At 37.2% G+C, this 19,241-nt stretch overlaps 1 protein-coding gene across 1 annotated transcript in view; it reads right to left on the reverse strand.

The window, feature by feature from the left end:
* Positions 1-326: 326 nt before the first annotated feature.
* Positions 327-19,241, reverse strand: part of LOC126109523 (uncharacterized) — a 109,229-nt gene continuing 90,314 nt past the window's right edge. The window contains exons 3-4 of the mRNA XM_049914543.1: positions 12,128-12,253; positions 327-697 (exon numbers count right to left, since the gene is read on the reverse strand). Coding sequence (XP_049770500.1) covers positions 327-697; positions 12,128-12,253 — 497 coding nt within the window. The remainder of the gene's footprint in view (positions 698-12,127; positions 12,254-19,241) is intronic.

Consider the following 19,241-nt stretch of genomic DNA (forward strand, 5'->3'; position numbering starts at 1 on the left):
TGAAGAGATTTCAAAGTAATTAAAAGCTTCAGTTCTAACTGAAGTCTAACCCAGCTAGATGACAACATAATTTTATCCTAGTATTGAATGTATCATCCTATCATAATGTCTTTAGTCAAGTGATAAAAATCAGTGAATATAAGTAATGTAACATATTGTTGGAATATACGTTTCCAAGAATTTATGTACTGTTACATTATTATCAGATTAGGGAATGGGTTGGAAAAATTGATCATATTAGAAAACAATTACAAGAAACACAGACACTTTAATCTTCTTCACGGAGTTGATATCACAAAATTGGCATTGAATTTATTGGTAATAATTTACAATCTTGGTACCACACGTGGCACAATGAGGGGATGCTTTGTAACAGGGTTGAACTCAGCCCTCCTTGATCTTTCAGAATCTTTATGTTCTTCTCTTACTGCTTCCCTCTCATACTCTCTCTCATCTTTTTCATAGTCTTTTTCATCCCTCTCATATCCTTTTTCCTCTCTCATGTGTCCTTTTCTTTCCCTTTCATATTCTTGTTCTTCCCCCTCATAACCTTTCCCTCGCCTCCTTCCCTTAAAAGTGTATATCTTCTCTTTGATATCATCATCCTTTTCTTCAAGAATTTTCTGCAAACCTCTGTGTTTCTTTGTTTGATACCTCTGCCACTTTTTCCTCATGAACTCCTCTTCATTTTCTGCATCTGCAAAAGTAAAAAAGAAATGAAAGGAAATATGTTTTAATGTTCACATATCAAAAGGGCAGACAGGACACACGTTTGGATGAAACAGTGCAAAACAAATCAAATAAAATTTTTATTGTAACATAACATACCTCATACAATCAAAGATTGTAACATAGGTAACTTATCAATTTTAAGACTAATATACAGACTAATAAACTAATCTAAGGTGACAATTCATATGTATTACTTTATATAGTTATCACTTTTTAAAAAAAAAATCTATAGCTATAATTATGGTTTTGTTTTAGAAAGATACTGTGTGAGTTTTGGAGAGATACGTGGATCTCTGTTACGTGGTCATCATTAAAGAAAAAATATATATATGCCCCCCACCATGGCTCGGAAGATCTTTTTAATAGCCTAAAGGTTTTGAGCAGATTGATTTTCTCAGGCCTCCAGAAAATTATGCTGTACTTAACTACTGAAACAAAATATGCATAATATATAATGTTTCTTAACCGTTAAATCAGTGATATTAGATAAGATATTCATGACATACACAAGACTGTTCAGTTGACTAAGGACTCCACATATTTTTGTTTATTAACACACCAAGGAATTTGACACAGCTTGTGGGTCCAATTTTTTGTCCCTATAGCTTATTTCACTTACACATCATACTGACTGTTTCTGTTTTTGCTAAGTTTAATTTCAAATTATTATTTTTTACCCATTCTTCCACTTCCCCAAGTGTGTGCTCAATATGGCAGATTAAGTCTCCACCGATTTTACAGCAGACTGTTGCTGCTGAGTCATCTGCTTACAGGATGGTATCTGTCTTAACCTGACATAGCAGATCATTGATGTAACACAGAAATAGTAGTAGTTCTAATACTGAGCCCCGTGGGACAGTTAACTATGTGTTTCCAGCCAGAAAAGAATTTATTGCCAGTGTTATTAACAAGTAATCTTTATTTTCTGTTTGCCAAGTATGATGATATCCAACTAAGAGATTATACTTGGAAACATGACTAGTCAGTTTTTGAAGAAGGTTGTCATGAATTACATTGTTAAAGGCTCTGGTAAGATTGCAAAAGATGCGTAATACACAGTCTTATCAAGACAACTGCTAACTTTTGTGATCAGTTCATTTATTGCATGGGTTGTGGTGCAGCCTTTCCTAAAACCATACTGACTGTGTAAAATAATATTGTGAGATGAATTATTCAAAAGGGTTGATATGAAGGAGAGTTGATGCGCAAAACTATGTGTACTGATTTTATTATTATAGTGAAGAGGATTGCTCCAAAAGAAGACAAAAGATCAAGAAAGAGTTCAAACAGACTAAAAAGTGTCTACATAACAATATTATTTGTAGGATCTATGAGAAGTGATCAGAAAATAACTGAAATTTTTATTTTTCTTAAATAATTGTTACTTATTTGTCAACATCAACTTTGTCCCCTTCCCCTCAGATATAGTGCACCTATGCCAGCACTTTGCATATTCTTGGAAGGACTTCTGGTACTCACTTTTCATTTTGGTGTTCAGCTCCTTCAGCTATTCTGTTTTTATGTTATCAATGTGGTGGCAAAATGACATCCTTTCATGTATCTCTTTAGTGCCAGCAATGGAAAGAAGTTACAGGAGGCCATGTCCAGCAAATATGGTGGCTGAGGCAACATAACGGTTTTGTTTTTTGCCAAAAACTCACACACAAGCATTGAGGTGTGAGTGGCAGCATGATGCTATTTGCATGAGTGGTTTTGCCACAATTCTGGTCATTTTCTTTGGATTGCTGCACGAAAATGGTACATAACTTCCAGATAATATTCCTTACTGATCATGTGACCATAAGGCAGGAATTCATGATGCACCATTCCATTGTAATCAAAGAAAACAGTGAGAAGAACCTTCACATGTGATTTAACTTGATTTTTCTTCTGTCTTGGTTCTTCAGGCAGTTTGCTTTGGGATGACAGGGCCTTGGTTTCGACATCATACCTGTAAGCCCAGGTTTCGTCAGCTGTTACAATCTTCTTTAGAAGTTCTGGATTGTTGTCGACTTCATTCAGGGATCCCTGAGAGGTGTCTGCCCAATGTTCCGTTTGATCAAAATTCAACAATTTTGGAAAAAACTTTGCTGCTACACGTTTCATGCCCAAAACATCCGAAAAAAGCATGAGCCAAGGATATGCTGACATTATCAGCAACCGCCCTGATGGTGATTTGGCAAGGATTTTCCAGAGCGATTTTCTTTTCTTCTTCCACATTTCATCAGTGATTGATGCGTTAGGGGTCCAGAGTGGTCGCCATCTTCAGCATCTTCTCGATCCTCTCTGAAACTCTTGTCTTACTTGTAGTAGATTCGCCAAAAGCCACATTTCAAATGCGCTGCTGCACTTTATTCCATTCTTCAAGCAAAATTTAATGCATATTCTTTGATCCATCTTTTTCACAACATGTATAATATTTTTGACTGTCCGCAATGAAATAAATATTCAAAACATATGAAAATGTAAACATACATCAGGAACATATGTACCAAAAAGATAAAAGAATTGAAAATCAGATGGACATAAAAAAAAAATCCCGTTACCTTATGGTCACACATATTACTAAACAAAGAGTACTGTAGACCTGGCCATAATGGGAATTAATTTGGTTGCATGACTAGATACATTCATGCTTCAGCTCAAAGATGTGTGTGTGGTTACCTTGTACTGAAAATGATTACGAGAAATGAGTTCTCACTTTGCTGTGAATGTCATTAAATTTAGCGCTGAGTAGAAAGAGAAAGCAGTCATTATGTTGACAGAAGATGCAAGCAAAATGTTGGAGCCCATTGTGTAAGTTATAAAAGAAGGGAACAATCCTGAGCAGAGTGGGATTCAAGTATTTACCCCAATAAGCAGAGTGTAAGGTCTCACAATAAATATACCATTCATGAACTGTATAGATTGTTATTAGATAGCACTTTCTGTGATATTATGAACAATGGAAAGAAACATCAGTTTTGTGGAAAGCTACAATTTTTGTAGTACAGAAGTGGAATTCTCTGTGAGAAATTGTTCTATACTTGCAGGTGAATTTCATGATGTCAGCTGCAATGGATATAGATGTATTAAGCAGTTGTGGTATGTGAAAATTTATGCTGGACTGGGGCTAGGACTCAGATTTATTGCCTAACACAAGCTATTGCCTTAACCATTTGTCTATCTGTGCAAGCTCCCCAGCCCGATCCAAACCTCCATATGTTGCTCTCCACTTCCTTATGTTGTAGTCTTATGTACATCTACCTTTAGGACAAAGCATATGACAGTAAAAATAGCCTCTCTTCCTTGTGGTACTGTCGTTCTCCCTAAGCTGGAATCAAGAAATGTTGTGAACTTAAAGGAAGACATACATAGGACTACAATATAAGAATGTGGATAGTGACATATGGAAGTTTCAACAAATGAATACATTGCTTTCTCAAGTGTCCCCAGTCTCACTGAAACATTGTTCAGAGTTTGTTTTAATGTATTAGTCTTTGTTAGAAAATTAGTTTCAAGTGAAAAATGTTTGAGTCAAGAAGAGCGATAGAAGTCTCTTCCATGAAAAATGTTTAATATTTAAGACACACTTAACCAAATATAAATACATCTCAAGAAATGGGAAGATACATTTTTGTGGGTAAGCCAGGACCAGACAAGAACCGAGCATTTTGTAATTTGTGTAGCAAGCATTAGCATGCATCTTAGTATTTATAATGGGGGACAAACTGACCTGAGGCAACATGCACAATACAAGAAACATGCAACTAAGGAAAAATGTAGTCCTGTAGTCCTAGAAGTTGAAATAAACTACCGAGCAATTGTTTTACTGGAAGCTGAAATAAACTAACAAGCTGTTTCTTTCGCATAAGCAATAAAGAAGAGTATGATAAGAGCATCACATATGAAATTGGTTTAGTGTATCATGCTGTGAAACATAACCATATCATTCAAGTGTGGACAGCAGAAATAAATTTGAGTCTCAAATATTTAGTGGTTCTGCAGTTTCTTCCATTCTTTAATGTTGATGTATCAAAGCAACAATGATTGTGCAGAATGTTCTTACTCCTGACTTTGTGTCTATTGTAAGGTGTTCTGGAAAGACCTTAGCATTATTTTTGTTAGCATCTGATGCATCAAACAAAAGCAATTGAAAAATATTTCCAGTTTGCATCTGGTACTTCTATCCCTTAAAGGTAGTGCAGAATAAACTTCTAGACTTCATGGTACTTACTGATATGGTACTGCAGAGCCTAGACAAACACATTTTGGAAATTAATTGTGTGTCTTTGTCCTGTGCAAACAACATCAACATGAATTTTGGGAAAACATATTCTGTATAACAGTTACCCTGTTCAGAATTTCTTAAATTTGAAAAGAGTGATATTCAGTTATTGAAAAGTGCCAGTAGTTCAGTAAAATACAATAAGAATCAATCTGAATCTGATTGACAAGCCCTTGAAAATGACAAATATGTACTTACTTTCCTCTCTAGATGTGTACTTCCACATTAATAATATTTTGTGACCTCTATCAAATGTATGGAAGGGCTATGTAATTTTTAGTGATATATATTTATATTTTAGATTTGAAAATAATGAGTCATCACTTCTTTTTTTATTTTACAAAATATGGCACACTACCCTCAGTACAAGAGCTTATAGAACACAACAAATGATCAAGTAGGAAATAAGTCATGACTACAGCCAGGAAAGACACAGCAGACTAGAATGAAAAAAAGAAATCATACATGCATCAAGAGATGCATTTTATTTTATAGTATAACAGTAAGATTACTTGTATTCATTACTGTAATTACAGATTAGTGAAACTTACATTAGGGAAATTCCTCACTGTTATCATGCTGAGCAGCGAATACACTCTCTAAAGAGGGAAGCATGTATAAGAAGCTTGTGAAATTATCAAGGAAGGGAACTACATGGAAAGAGAGGAAACACAAAATTAGTGTTACAAAATTTTATCACTTTATACAAAGACATATACAGAGAACATACCTTTTAGAGTAAAACACAGCTACTAAGTTGTACAAGCAAAGAACATTATTCAAATAAAATGGCTCTATATTAGTTTTAATATTAAAAGTTTCTCAAGGACAGATTTTGAAACTGTAATAAGATGCTTCACTAAGACTCCAGCAAATAAACAAAAGCAAGATAATTTTTTAATGAGACAAAAGCATTGCTTACATTGAATGCGGCATTTACAAACTCTAGCCATCTGTCAAGTTTTGCTTAGTTCGACATCCCCTGCCCTGCCATGATCTTACTAGTTCTTTCTTTCCCCAGCCCCATGTATCTGTTAAATCTACACAGCTCATGTTTACATACAGCATGCCCAGACCAAGCCTGTATGGATTTTAATTAAAAACCAAAATTAAAATTTTTATTTACTTACTATTCCACAGTATGCCAAGGTGTTAAAATATGACAGTTTGCTGATCACTATATTGTGGCAGTTGACAATAATCTTGCAGTAAAAGAAGTTGAGCCTAATGTGTAGGAATTTCAACTACATGATTTATCCATACATTATCGTGTATGGCCAACTACTCAGAACTTTCTGTTTTGTTTATTATTTCTTGTTGGTACATTGTAGTAATCTTATGTACACAATTTGGCAGCACAAAAATAGATAGACTGTATTTATTTTCCAAGTTTAAGTGAGAAAATTTCCATAAAGACAAGTTATTAATTTCAATAAAAGAACAATTTTATTAGAGTCTTCATTCATGCCCATTTACTCAGATTGACAACAATACTTATGTAGAGGTATTTGAAATTTGTGGAAAGAGCAAATTCTGTTGTAAGTAAATTTGGTAAACAAAAGGAGTGGGGAGAAAGTAGAATATGAAAATATCATAGGGTTTTGCCAAAACTGGGTTATTTTAAATGGTGCTTACATATGCTGAGCATGGCCGTATATGAAAGACAATATTTGGTCCATGACTTTTTAACATGCAATCTGCTATCCATTTGTAAAGCACTGTATAATCAGGCACCAACTTTTGGTGGTGATCAATTAATAAATATTGAAACATGATGTCATTGTCAGTCTTGTGTATCCAATTTTGTGGATATTTGGATGCATAAAATTGCTTATTTGTCATTTTGCAGCTGTGTTGTGCTTAAAGCATGATATTTTATCTCTATTAGTGGTCACTGTTCAACTTTTTAGTTGAAGTTTGAGAATAATGGTATTTCAAACCCCGCTTTTTTTGGCAACTATTAAAATGCACATATATTTTACCATATGCATTTTATTCTATTTATTTAAAATGTTGTTGGTGGTCTGGAGTCAAACATATTTATAATATTGGTTTTAGTTCTAGATATGAAAACAGTTTGTTTCAGGAGATACTGAAATGTAAACGATATTTATTTATTTATTTATCCATCCAGGGATTCATATTACATTGTGTCCCCATATTACAATGAAAATAGATAGCGCAATAATATACATACACAGAGCATATCTAGGGTTAGTTCGGACAAAAGGACATGTGTTGAGGGGTGATGATATTAGTGTTCCTGAAAAACAAAAATCCTGTGAACATATGCCCAATTCCGAATGTTTCCTGAGATAGAACACATTTAACATAGACTGTTATTTATTTTCTGTGTTGTTGAAACACTGTCATTCTTTACAATGTACCCCACAAGTGTAAAGGAAGTTGTGAGAAATAATTGGATACAGCACACTTGGGGTCTATCAAGTCAGGACATTACTTACCACAAACTGGCGTACAGGAACTGTCTAAGTTACAGTGCATGCACATTGCGCAAGGTTTTCAATATTCTCACGCCCTCTTCATGCAAACTTTTAGTTCTAGAGAAAAACAAATCTTTTGATATCTGCCTTAAAGAACATTTAACGTAAGTAGTAATATAACAGTTTTTAGTTATCATTAAAAAAGATGTAGACCAACAAGTAAAATGAACAGATCAATGTCTGGATATCTGCCATTACATTCCTAAAGTATATCATTTGAATAAACATAAAAATACTATTGTTTTAAAAGTATGTACACAACCATAGTTAAGTTAACAAAGTGACTTCCATAGCAAAGCCTTTTTCTATGTATCTTTTCATGTGTTATGATGTCTCTTCTTCCTCTGTTTTGAATTTTGCCTTTTTTGGGGTTACTTTTTCTGTCGGCTTGCACTTATCTGATAGCAGTTCAATTTTTTCAGTTGTTTCATACTCATCTGTTTAGTGTACACTTGAGACTACCAGCTACCAGTCTCTAATTAGAGCCCATATCTGCCACATCAGTCCTGCTTGTATGACAGTACATGTCTAGTTTACCCGCACTAGTACTCAAGAAACTTTGTACTAGTTTCATCTGGAGAAGGCTTTCCTTCTCACTCAGTTTTGTAGTTTTAGTGGTCTTCACTGGTTTGCTGCAGCTCTTCGTGCTACCGTATTTACTCGAATCTAAGACGCACTCGAATCTAAGCCGCACCCGAAAAATGAGACTCGAAATCGAGGAAAAAAATTTTCCCGAATCTAAGCCGCACCTGAAATTTGAGACTCGAAATTCAAGGGGAGAGAAAAGTTTTAGGCCGCACCTCCAAATCAAAACAAAGTTGGTCCATCGTAATACGAGACACAATTTAGGTCGAATGAATGACGATACAGCTACAGGAGTTTGGTTCGAGTCGTAAGCTTAACAGTTAAGTTTTACCAGGTCGCCATTGCTATACGTCAGGCGCTCCGTCCGTATTTATACGGGTACCCTTCCTTTTCACGTGCTTCGTCTGGTTTGAATCGATTGCTTATTTTGCTTTGATCTGATAAGTGCCGTTTTCTTTGTTATAGGTGTTAACGTCACTCTGAGCTGAAAATGCATTACTGTACTGTGTCATGCATTGTTTGTCTCATTCTGATAGTGCGTGTTTACGGCCTGTCGCCGCGCGCGGCATGGCTTGCTTTTGTGCGCGCTACCGCCGCTTACAATTAAAAAAAAAAGAAAAGAGAGGAATCGTCTCACTAGCGAAACAATGGCAAGAGACTGCTATTTGTTGTTACTTACACTGCTTTCTTTGATAATGATCAACAAGAACCAAATAATAGACTGCATATGATAGAATATGTTCTGAACGAGAGTTAGGCGAAAATTTTTCTCCGTTTGAAAATCTTTGCGGCCGCTTCTCTAGTACGTCAAATTCTGCACAGGAATTAGTCATCTTAGATTTAAAAATCTAATCAGTTGCCGTGCTTAATTTCTGACTGTATCACTTTTAGGCATAAGAAAAATACGAATGTAAACATGACACGATACGTATATTCTTCCGCGTTTGCTGTTGTCTCACTCTAGTTTCGTAGTTTATTAGGCAGATAGGATTTAAATGAAATAGCAGCAAACACAAAAGAATACGTGGCATAATGTTTACATTCATATTATTCTTATGGTGAAGAGAATACTGCATGTGATTCACATTTCATCAGGTTCCTATTAGCAACCACCTCTTCTCACAGGTAGTAAAAAATTCAACACGTAGAGTTGGCCATATTGACAAACATCCCAAACAGTCTTGCCAGTCGGATTTTCGTAGTACATTGAAATTCTGCTACATTCGAAGATGAACAATACGGAATTTGTATTTACTTCGTTGGCTAATGTACGAAAATGCAGTGGTCGAAACTCGGGGCGGAGAAAAAAGCTCGTCTTCCCCCTTTTTTTTTAATTTATTTACTGACGCAGAGATTTTGGCGCCAGTATTTATCTCTGTGCCTACAAAGCATCCCCTTGTAGCGCTACATATATTCGACGGCAAAAGTTAGTTGTGGCGGCACCTACCAACATTTTTCAGAACTTCCGCTTGCTTTGCACTCGATTCTAAGCCGCAGGCGGTTTTTTGGATTACAAAAACCGGAAAAAAAAGTGCGGCTTAGATTTGAGTAAATACGGTACTCTATCCTGTACAAGCCTCTTTGTCTCTGAACAGCTACTGCAATTTACATCCTTCTGAATCTGCTTACTGTATTCATTTTGTGGTCTCTCTCTATGATGCTGGCCCCCACACTTATATCCAGTAGTATACTGGCGATCTCTTGATGTCTAAGAATGTGTCCTATCAACCAGTCTCTTCTTTTAATAATCTTGTGCCACAGATTTCTTTTCTCCACAGTTCTGTTTAGTACCTCCACATTAGTTACACAATCTACCCATCTAATCTTCAGCATTCTGCTGTAGCCCCACATTTCTCTTGTCTGAACTGTTTATCATCCGTATTTCACTTCTATACAAGACTACGCTTCAGACAAATACCTTCAGAAAATACCTCTTAACACTTAAATCTATATTTTATGTTAACAAATTTCTCTTCCTCAGAAATGATTTTCTTGCCATTGCCAGTCTACGGTTTATATTCTCTCTGCTTCAGCCATTGTCAGTTGTTTTACTGCCCGAATAGCAAAACTCATCGACTACTTTTAGTGTCTCATTTCCTAATCTAATCTAATTCCCTCAGCATCATCTGATTTAATTCAACTGCATTCCATTACAACTGTTTCACTTTTGTTGATGTTTGTCTTATATCCTCCTTTCAAAGCACTGTCCATTCCTTTCAACTGTTTTTCCAAGTCCTTTGTGGTCTCTGACAGAATTGCAATGTCATCAGTAAACCTCAAAGTTTTTATTTTTCTCCCTGAGCTTTAATTTCATTTCCAATTTTTTTCTCTGGTTTCCTATACTGATAGCTCAGTGCACAGATCAAATAAGATCAGGAATAGGCTGCAGCCCTATCTCACTTCCTTCCCAACTACTGCTTCCCTTCTATGCCCCTCAACTAATAGCTGCCATCTGGTTTCTGTACATACTGTGGACAGCCTTTCATTCCCTATATTTTGCCCCTGCTACTGCCAGAATTGTAAAGAGTGTACTCCACGAAATGTTGTCAAAAGCTTCCTCTAAATCTAAAAATGCTACAAACACATGTTTGCCATGCATTAACCTTTCTTCCATGATAATTTGCAGGGTCAGTATTGCCTCGCATGTTCCTACTTTTCTCAGGAACCCAAACTGATCTTTCCTGAGGTTGGCTTCTGCCAATTTTTCCATTCTTCTGTACATAAATCATGCTAGTATTTTGCAGCTGTGACTTATTAAGATGATAGTTCAATAATATTCACACCTGTTTAGCAACTGCTTTGTTTTGAATTTAAATTATGACATTCATCTTGAAGTCGGAAGGTATTTCACCCATCTGTCACATCTTGCACAGCAGGTGGAATAGTTCTGTCATATGTCGTTCGTCCAAGGATAACAGTAGTTCTGATGGAATGTCGTCTATCCCCAGGGTACTGTTTCGATTTAGGTCTTTCAGTATTCTGTCAGATTCTTCTGGCAGTATCATAACACCCATTTCATCTGTGTCCTCTTCCCTTTCTATAATATTGCCTTCAAGTTCATCTCCCTTGTATAGACTCTCCATATACTCCTTTGACCTTTCAGATTTCCCCGCTTTATTTAGTTCTGGTCTTACATCTAAGCTGCTTCACTTTTATTCAAAGGTCCCGTTTATTTTCCTGTAGGTGGTATCTATTTGCCCCCTAGAGATATATCCTTATGTATCCTTACACTTACACTCTAGCCATTCCTGCATAGCCATTTAGCACATCCTGTCAATCTCAATTTTTAGACATTTGTATTGTCTTTTACCTGTGCATTCACAGCATTTTTTATATTTTCTCCTTTTGTCAATTAAATTCAGTATTGAAGGATTTTTTCTACTATGCCTCATCTTTTTATCTATTTGGTCCTCTGCTGCCTTCACTATTTCATCTCTCAAAGCTACCCATTTATCTGCTACTGTATTCCTTGCCCTGTTGTAGTCAGTCATTGCCTAATACTATTCTCTTAGTACTTATTGTGATTTAAGAGTTACTAACTTTATGCTATTACTTAGCTAATTTCAGTTCGAACAACCAGATCACAAGTGTGTTTACATTGAGACTGTTCTGGGCTGTCCATTTGTAGGCTACCTTCATGATAAGCTATTGAAAATATTCAAATGCATGTAGTTGTGTTTAGAAGTTAGTTTGATTTGCATTTGATTTTTCTAGTATATTAGTAGTCCCACCATTTTATAAACAGATCAGGTAAACAGAATTGCTGAGGAGTCAAATGATACCATTTGTCTGACCTGAGGCTGAAACACACAATGTTTAAAGACTGTATTCCAGTCAACACTGCCAGAAGCTTTATCTAAATCTACGAATGCTATAAATTTTGTAAGGTGAGTGAACAGGATGGATATTATGAGCTCAAACTTTTTGAAGTAGGGAAAAAGTGTTCTAACTTCTTATTGACTATACAATTAAACAGGTGTCACTGGCTGGAGAACATTTTGTAAGGTCATCAGTGTGATGCAGACAGTAATTTACTCACTCTTGGCCTTCAGCCTGAGGATTCTGTCCAGACAGCGTTCATACCGCCCTGCTTGGGGAACATGGATAAACAGCATTCCCATGTCCCTGGCCTTCTTCTTCACTGTCTCCAGGTTTTGGTAGTCCACTGAAACACAATTACCATGAGAGGAGCTGATGTACACGAATGCCCAATCTCTGTCTTTTCTTCTTCATAACAGAATTTATCCACTTAATGCAAGGATAACTAACCAAACATTGATCAGCCGACATTTATTTCTGTTGTGTAATGGATTCCCTCCCATCAGTGAGATACCCAAATCCATAACTCCCATGGATATACATACAGTTGTGAATATACTTACATTTGTTGCATCCAAGGTGCAGGTCCATGGCTTTAAATGATGTTTGAGATGATATGAGGTTTGGATAGGAAACAAAAAGTTTGCAGAACATCCATTTTTTATCAGCCTCCAGCACTAAGAAATAAATGTATTTCATACACTCCATATGGTCTCTATCAATGTTAACACCTTACTATTAATCAGATATGAAAATACAGTGCTACCTGGAGCTGAGAAACCAAACCAACAGATCTCACTCCCATCACTCTGTTAACAACTGCCCCAACTCACTGAAAATGTAGCTGCCTTTTGTCTGCTGATGCAGCTTCTTTTAATATGATGGCTTCTGATGTCATTCTTATGGCATCAAACAAGATATACAAAAGAATTAAAAGCATGTCTTTGAATCAAATTATCTTTTACACATTTCCAATTACACTGAAGGCTAATTTGGTGCACCAAAATAGAATTCAGGGACTATCACAGTTTGTCAGTTCTGCTTCCATGCAAATCTTGTTTATAATTTATAATATGGGGATAGAAGACCTAAGAACATGCAAAAACAAAATCACTACAAAAGATACCAAAACAAAAATTACATAGATTTAGTTGATCAAATATCAGACTATTATGTTTCACTAGGAGATCTATTTGCCCAATGACCAGTGCTTTGTGTTCCGTTCACACCCACACACCAGTGGCATCGTTTGTGATGGTGCCAAGAGCAATGGGACTGGACTGACGAGGGGCTGGGTCACGTGATCTTCTTGGATAAGAGCACATTCAGTCCAAGTAGTGATTCCGAGTTCACCCTCATATGGTGAGAATTGGGAATATTTAATGCACCCAGGATCATTGACGAACATGATCATTTTGGTGACCCAGATGTTGTTTTGGGGAGGCATAATGTTGTATGGAAATACTAACGTGAATTCTTTACAGGCAAAATGGAAAAACTGGCAGAAGCTGACCTTGGGGAAGATCAGTTTGGATTCCATAGAAATGTTGGAGCATGTGGGGGCAATACTGACCCTACGACTTATCTTAGAAGAAAGATTAAGGAAAGGCAAACCTACGTTTCTAGAATTTGCAGACTTAGAGAAAGCTTTTGACAATGTTGACTGGAATACTCTCTTTCAAATTCTGAAGGTGGCAGGGGTAAAATACAGAGAGCGAAAGGCCATTTACAATTTGTACAGAAATCAGATAGCAGTTATAAGAATTGAGGGACATGAAAGGGAAGCAGTGTTTGGGAAGGGAGTGAGGCAGGGTTGTAGCCTCTCCCCGATGTTATTCAATCTGTATATTGAGCAAGCAGTAAAGGAAACAAAAGAAAAGTTCGAAGTAGGCATTAAAATCCATGGAGAAGAAATAAAAACTTTGAGGTTCACCGATGACATTGTAAAATGAGATACTTAGAGTAGTAAAGGAGTTTTGCTATTTGGGAAGCAAAATAACTGATGATGGTCAAAGTAGAGAGGATATAAAATGTAGACTGGCAATGGCAAGGAAAGCGTTTCTGAAGAAGAGAAATTTGTTAACATTGAGTATAGATTTAAGTGTCAGAAAGTCGTTTCTGAAAGTATTTGTATGGAGTGTAGCCATGTATGGAAGTGAAACATGGACGATAAATAGTTTATACAAGAAGAGACTAGAAGTTTTCGAAATGTGGTGCTACAGAAGAATGCTGAAGATTAGATGGGTAGATCACATAACTAATGAGGAGGTATTGAATAGAATTGGGGAGAAGAGGAGTTTGTGGCACAACTTGACTAGAAGAAGGGATTGGTTGGTAGGGCATGTTCTGAGGCATCGAGGGATCACCAATTTAGTATTGGAGGGCAGTGTGGAGGGTAAAAATCATAGAGGGAGACCAAGAGATGAATACACTAAGCAGATTCAGAAGGATGTAGGCTGCAGTAGGTACTGGGAGATGAAGAAGCTTGCACAGGATAGAGTAGCATGGAAAGCTGCATCAAACCAGTCTCAGGACTGAAGACCACAACAACAACAATGTTGTATGGGCATACTGACATCCAAGTCCTTGAACATGGTACAGTCAGCAGTCAAAGTTATTGTGACAATGTATTTCTCTACCATGTGCGTGTTTTTAGGGATACATTTGGCCCTGACTTCAATTTTATGGATGAGAATGTGTGACCAGATTGAACAGAACAGGTGGAAAAGCCCTCGGAACAAGATGGTGTTCAGTGAATGGACTGGCCTGCCCATTCCCCCAGCTTGAATCCCTTCGTGCACATGTGGAGTGTGTTGGGGGATGTATTACAGTACACAAACATATGCCAACGACCATCTATCAGTTGTTAATCATGCTGGTGGAAAAATAGAACTCCCTACGATAAGAACTCCTTACCAACTAGTGGGTAGCATTGCAGCATGTCATAGAGCATACATTGCCGTCTGTGGTGATCACACAGGCTATTAAGAACCATGCCTCACCTTTTTTAATGCCCAGGAGGCCATCATAAACCATGGTGACTTCAATGTAATTGAATAAAATGGTCATTTCCGTTCGTCTCATTGTGCATTTCTTTCAGTTACCTCCTGTACTATACTGTAGCATTATTTTGTATGAATGGTCGATGTTTCATCAAACTGAGTTACTTGGCAGTGACACATCATGCTAAAGTTACTTTCGTCCTTAAGTTTCGCACATCAATGTCTTTAGCTCTGGAATGTGATTTAGATCTTCATTTCTCTTCAGAGAAATTTTTATTTAATGTGTGTTTTATAGGAGGAAACAACCCAATCCAAGATCACTAGATTCATACTTATTTTTAAGGGTCTTATAAAGAAACAAAGGGAAAGCTACTAATATCAGAGGGACAGAAGAAAGAGAGAGGGGGGGGGGGGCACCCGGTCATATGTCGCTTGTGGGGAAAAGTGTTCTCTAACTGATCCTGGGCGTGGGTGAATATTACAGGTCCTGAATGGGTCGCAGTACGTTGTGCAGACTGCCCAATCTGTAGTGTTTTGTGATTTAAAATGCTGCAGCTTAACAATAATGGGAGCATGACTGGATGATCCTGTATCTACTTGCAGTCATTGACGTGGAACTTTTTGACCTTTTAACTGTACAAGAAGAAAGTTCAATAAACAGACTCTGAGACAAAAACAAAATAAAAAATAACGCAACACTAACGAATTATTTGAAAGGCACAGAAATCATTGGATGTGATGTACATGTACAGACAAAAAAATAATTACAATTTCTCAAAAATAGGGCGATTTATTCAGGAGAAAGAGCTTCACAAACTGAGCGAGTCCATAACGCGTTCGACCACTACTGGCCATTGTGCAAGCTGTTTTCGGCTTAGCATTGATTGATAGAATTTTCGGATGTCCATCTGAGGAATGTCGTGCCAAATTCTGCCAAATTGGCGTCTTAGATCGTCAAAATCACGAGGTGGTTGGAGGGCCCTGCCCATGATGCTCTAAACGTTCTCATTCGGGAAGAGATCAGCGACGTTGCTGGCGATTGCAGGGTTTGCCATGCGCGAAGGCGAACAGTAGAAACTCTGCCCGTGTGCTGGCGGGCGTTGTAAGCCCAGGGTGGCTTGCCACCAGGCCCCCACAACCGCACGAGTGGTCGACTGTGAAGAGCGGACAAATTGAATAGCTGGGCGGCGGCCATTAGAGTGGTAAACTGACGCGCGGAGTTCGAATGTTTATACATCGCTTTTGGTTATAAAATGACTTCCCTTGAGTTACGTCGCAAACATAATGCCTCATTTAAATACGTTACTACAATATACTTTTTAATTTATGAACAAACAGCAACTAGTCACTGTTCATGAATTTATCTTAAGTACTACATGGAATCTGCCGTAGCTAAAAGTTATGTACTGGGTCCCTAGCATTTTTCGTAGTTCATTTACGATAGATGTACGCAAAATGCATCAAAATACTCGAAGATTTGCCCACTATATTAATAGATATTTTCTGACTCTACCTTGCTTTAGATTTTATGACGAGAAGTGCGTTATATATGGCATAGTGCTTTGGCAACTCACGACCAAATTATGAAGTTTCAACCTAACCTAGACCATGAAAACACTACCGATAAGCCGACTTTCTTCAAAATGATCAGAACATGTAAAATGGTATTCTGTCGGTCGGAAATCTTGCTTCCTGACAGCGTGTAACCATTTTTGTAACAGCTCTGGTTTTGAGGAAGGAAACCTGCAAATAGATGCACAGACATGATGCTAATACCGTGTTACAAAAACATTTATTAAGCAAGCGCACTGATATACAAAACAATTTAAAATATTCACATACCTGTGAAATGTAATATTCGTTCCTTTCTCGAATTTATTTGTACAATTAATCGCTGCACAACTCTTCACCATTGTACTTCTTTTGATCGGAATGTACAGACAGTAGAATTACGAGTAACAAATACTGTATGTACGCCCCAACAAATATACAACGTTGAATCAGGGTCTTCATAAACAACAATACTACACAACACATCAGACTACAACCACTATAATGGCGTCCAGCCGAAGGTTCAAATTATCCCGCGACTGCAGCGCCATCAGTGAGTCTAGTTATTTTTTACAAGATCTTTGCTTGACACGAAGGGCAACAAAAGGGGGCGCAGAATATCGTAGACGTACTGCTGTGCTGTAAGGACGCCGATGATGACAACCAAAGAGGCTCTTCTATGAAATGAATGGCATCTCAGACAGTCACTCCTGGTAGTAGGGCTGTATGACGGGTGACAGATTGATATCCCACCACTGTAAAAGGCATCTCCAGATACGTCTTCGCCCTAGGATCTCATTGATTGCAGTAGAATAATCTTCAGTGATGAGTCCAACCTCGAATTGAGCCGTGATCACAAGCGAAGACGTGTCCGGAGATGCCTCCAACAGCGATGGGATACAATCCTTACCAACCTGATTGTCCCCCACCATATGGTCCGACGCCCAGGAGAGATGGTCTGCGGTGCCAACCAGATTCGGATTTTGACGATCTCACGCGCCAGATTGACAGAATTGGCCGCGATATCCCTCCGAAGGACATCCAACAACTCTGTCAATCAACGCTAAGCCGAATAATCACTGGTTCCTAGCCAATTCTTTGTCACTAAACTTTGAAAAAACACACTACATGCAGTTCAGAACTTGTAAGGGGTGTCCCAAGAGTATATGTCTAACATACGATGGCAAGAAGATAGAAGAAGTGGACAGTGTTAAATTCTTGGGATTACAGCTTGATAATAAATTCAACTGGGAGGAGCACACCACAGAACTGCTGAAGCGTCTTAACAAATCTCTATTTGCAATGCGAATTTTGTCAGACATAGGGGATATAAAAATGAAAAAGCTGGCATACTATGCTTACTTTCATTCCATAATGTCATATGGGATTATTTTTTGGGGTAATTCATTAAGCCAAGCTAAAGTTTTCCGGGCACAAAAACGTGCAGTAAGAATTATATGTGGTGTGAACTCAAGAACATCCTGCAGAAGCCTGTTTAGGGAACTAGGGATACTAACTACAGCTTCCCAATATATTTATTCCTTAATGAAATTTGTCATTAAAAATATATCACTTTTTCAAACCAACAACTCAATTCGTGGAATCAATACCAGAAATAAGAATAATCTTCACAAGGATTTAAAGTCACTTAGTCTTGTACAAAAAGGTGTGCATTATTCAGGAACACACATTTTCAATAACTTGCCAGCAGCCATAAAAAGCTTAACAACCAATGAAATTCAGTTTAAGAGAAGCCTAAAGGATTTATTGGTGGCCAACTCCTTCTACTCCATTGATGAATTTCTTAGTAAAACCAACTGATTTGTATACAAGTACAACATAACTTCTGCACAATTTCAGTGCAGTAATGTGTTCACCGAAAATTTGGTTGTGTGTGTGTGTGTGTGTGTGTAAGTATAATCTAACTTCTGCACCATTTCAGTGCAGTAATGTGTTCATTGTAAATAAGTATTACAGTAGTTGTATTACATGTTTATTACCTTATAAATAAATAAAAAACTTTTTTATTTTAAATTCAGTGCATTAGTATTTGTAAAATGAGTCTTAGTGTTCATTAAAAAATGACGATCATTCCACTTGGGACCTGTGGAATGGTACATTAGCTTATTTGTTTTAGTTGTAAATATTTGTCATGTATTGTTGTTTTTCTGACATGTTCCACATCCTGGAGGACCTCCTCACTACGGATCAATTGGAATGAAAGTAAATCTAATCTAATCTAATAACTGCTTGCATAAGGGTCAGTGCTGGTCCAACCTGTTATTGACTTGCTCAATTTGTGAAGCTCTTTCTCTTGAACAAATCCCCCAATTTTTATAAAATTGTAACTGTTTGTTTGGCTGTAGATGCACAACACATCTGCCCATTTCTGTCTCATTGAGATAATTCCTTCGTGATGCGTTGTTTTTTTACTCTAAGAATGTATTTTTTTTATATACACGTCAAGTTCCGTAGGACCAAATTGAGGAGCAAATCTGCAAGGTCATGGAACGTGTCAGTACATGAAATTACTTCATAAAAGTAATAAAAAATAAAAATAGAATGTTTATGAACCCGAAAAAAAATCAATCCATAAGTTTAAGTAAACTCAATCAACAATACAGCAAGAATCAGCTTACTTTTTCAAGGAACTCCTCGACAGAATAGAAGGAGTGACCCATTAGGAAACTCTTCAGTTTCGATTTGAAAGCGCGTGGATTACTGCTAAGATTTTTGAATTCCAGTGGTAGCTTACTGAAAATGGATGCAGCAGCATATTGC

This window comes from Schistocerca cancellata, chromosome 12 (assembly GCF_023864275.1).
Source record: "Schistocerca cancellata isolate TAMUIC-IGC-003103 chromosome 12, iqSchCanc2.1, whole genome shotgun sequence".
Lineage (NCBI taxonomy): Eukaryota > Metazoa > Arthropoda > Insecta > Orthoptera > Acrididae > Schistocerca > Schistocerca cancellata.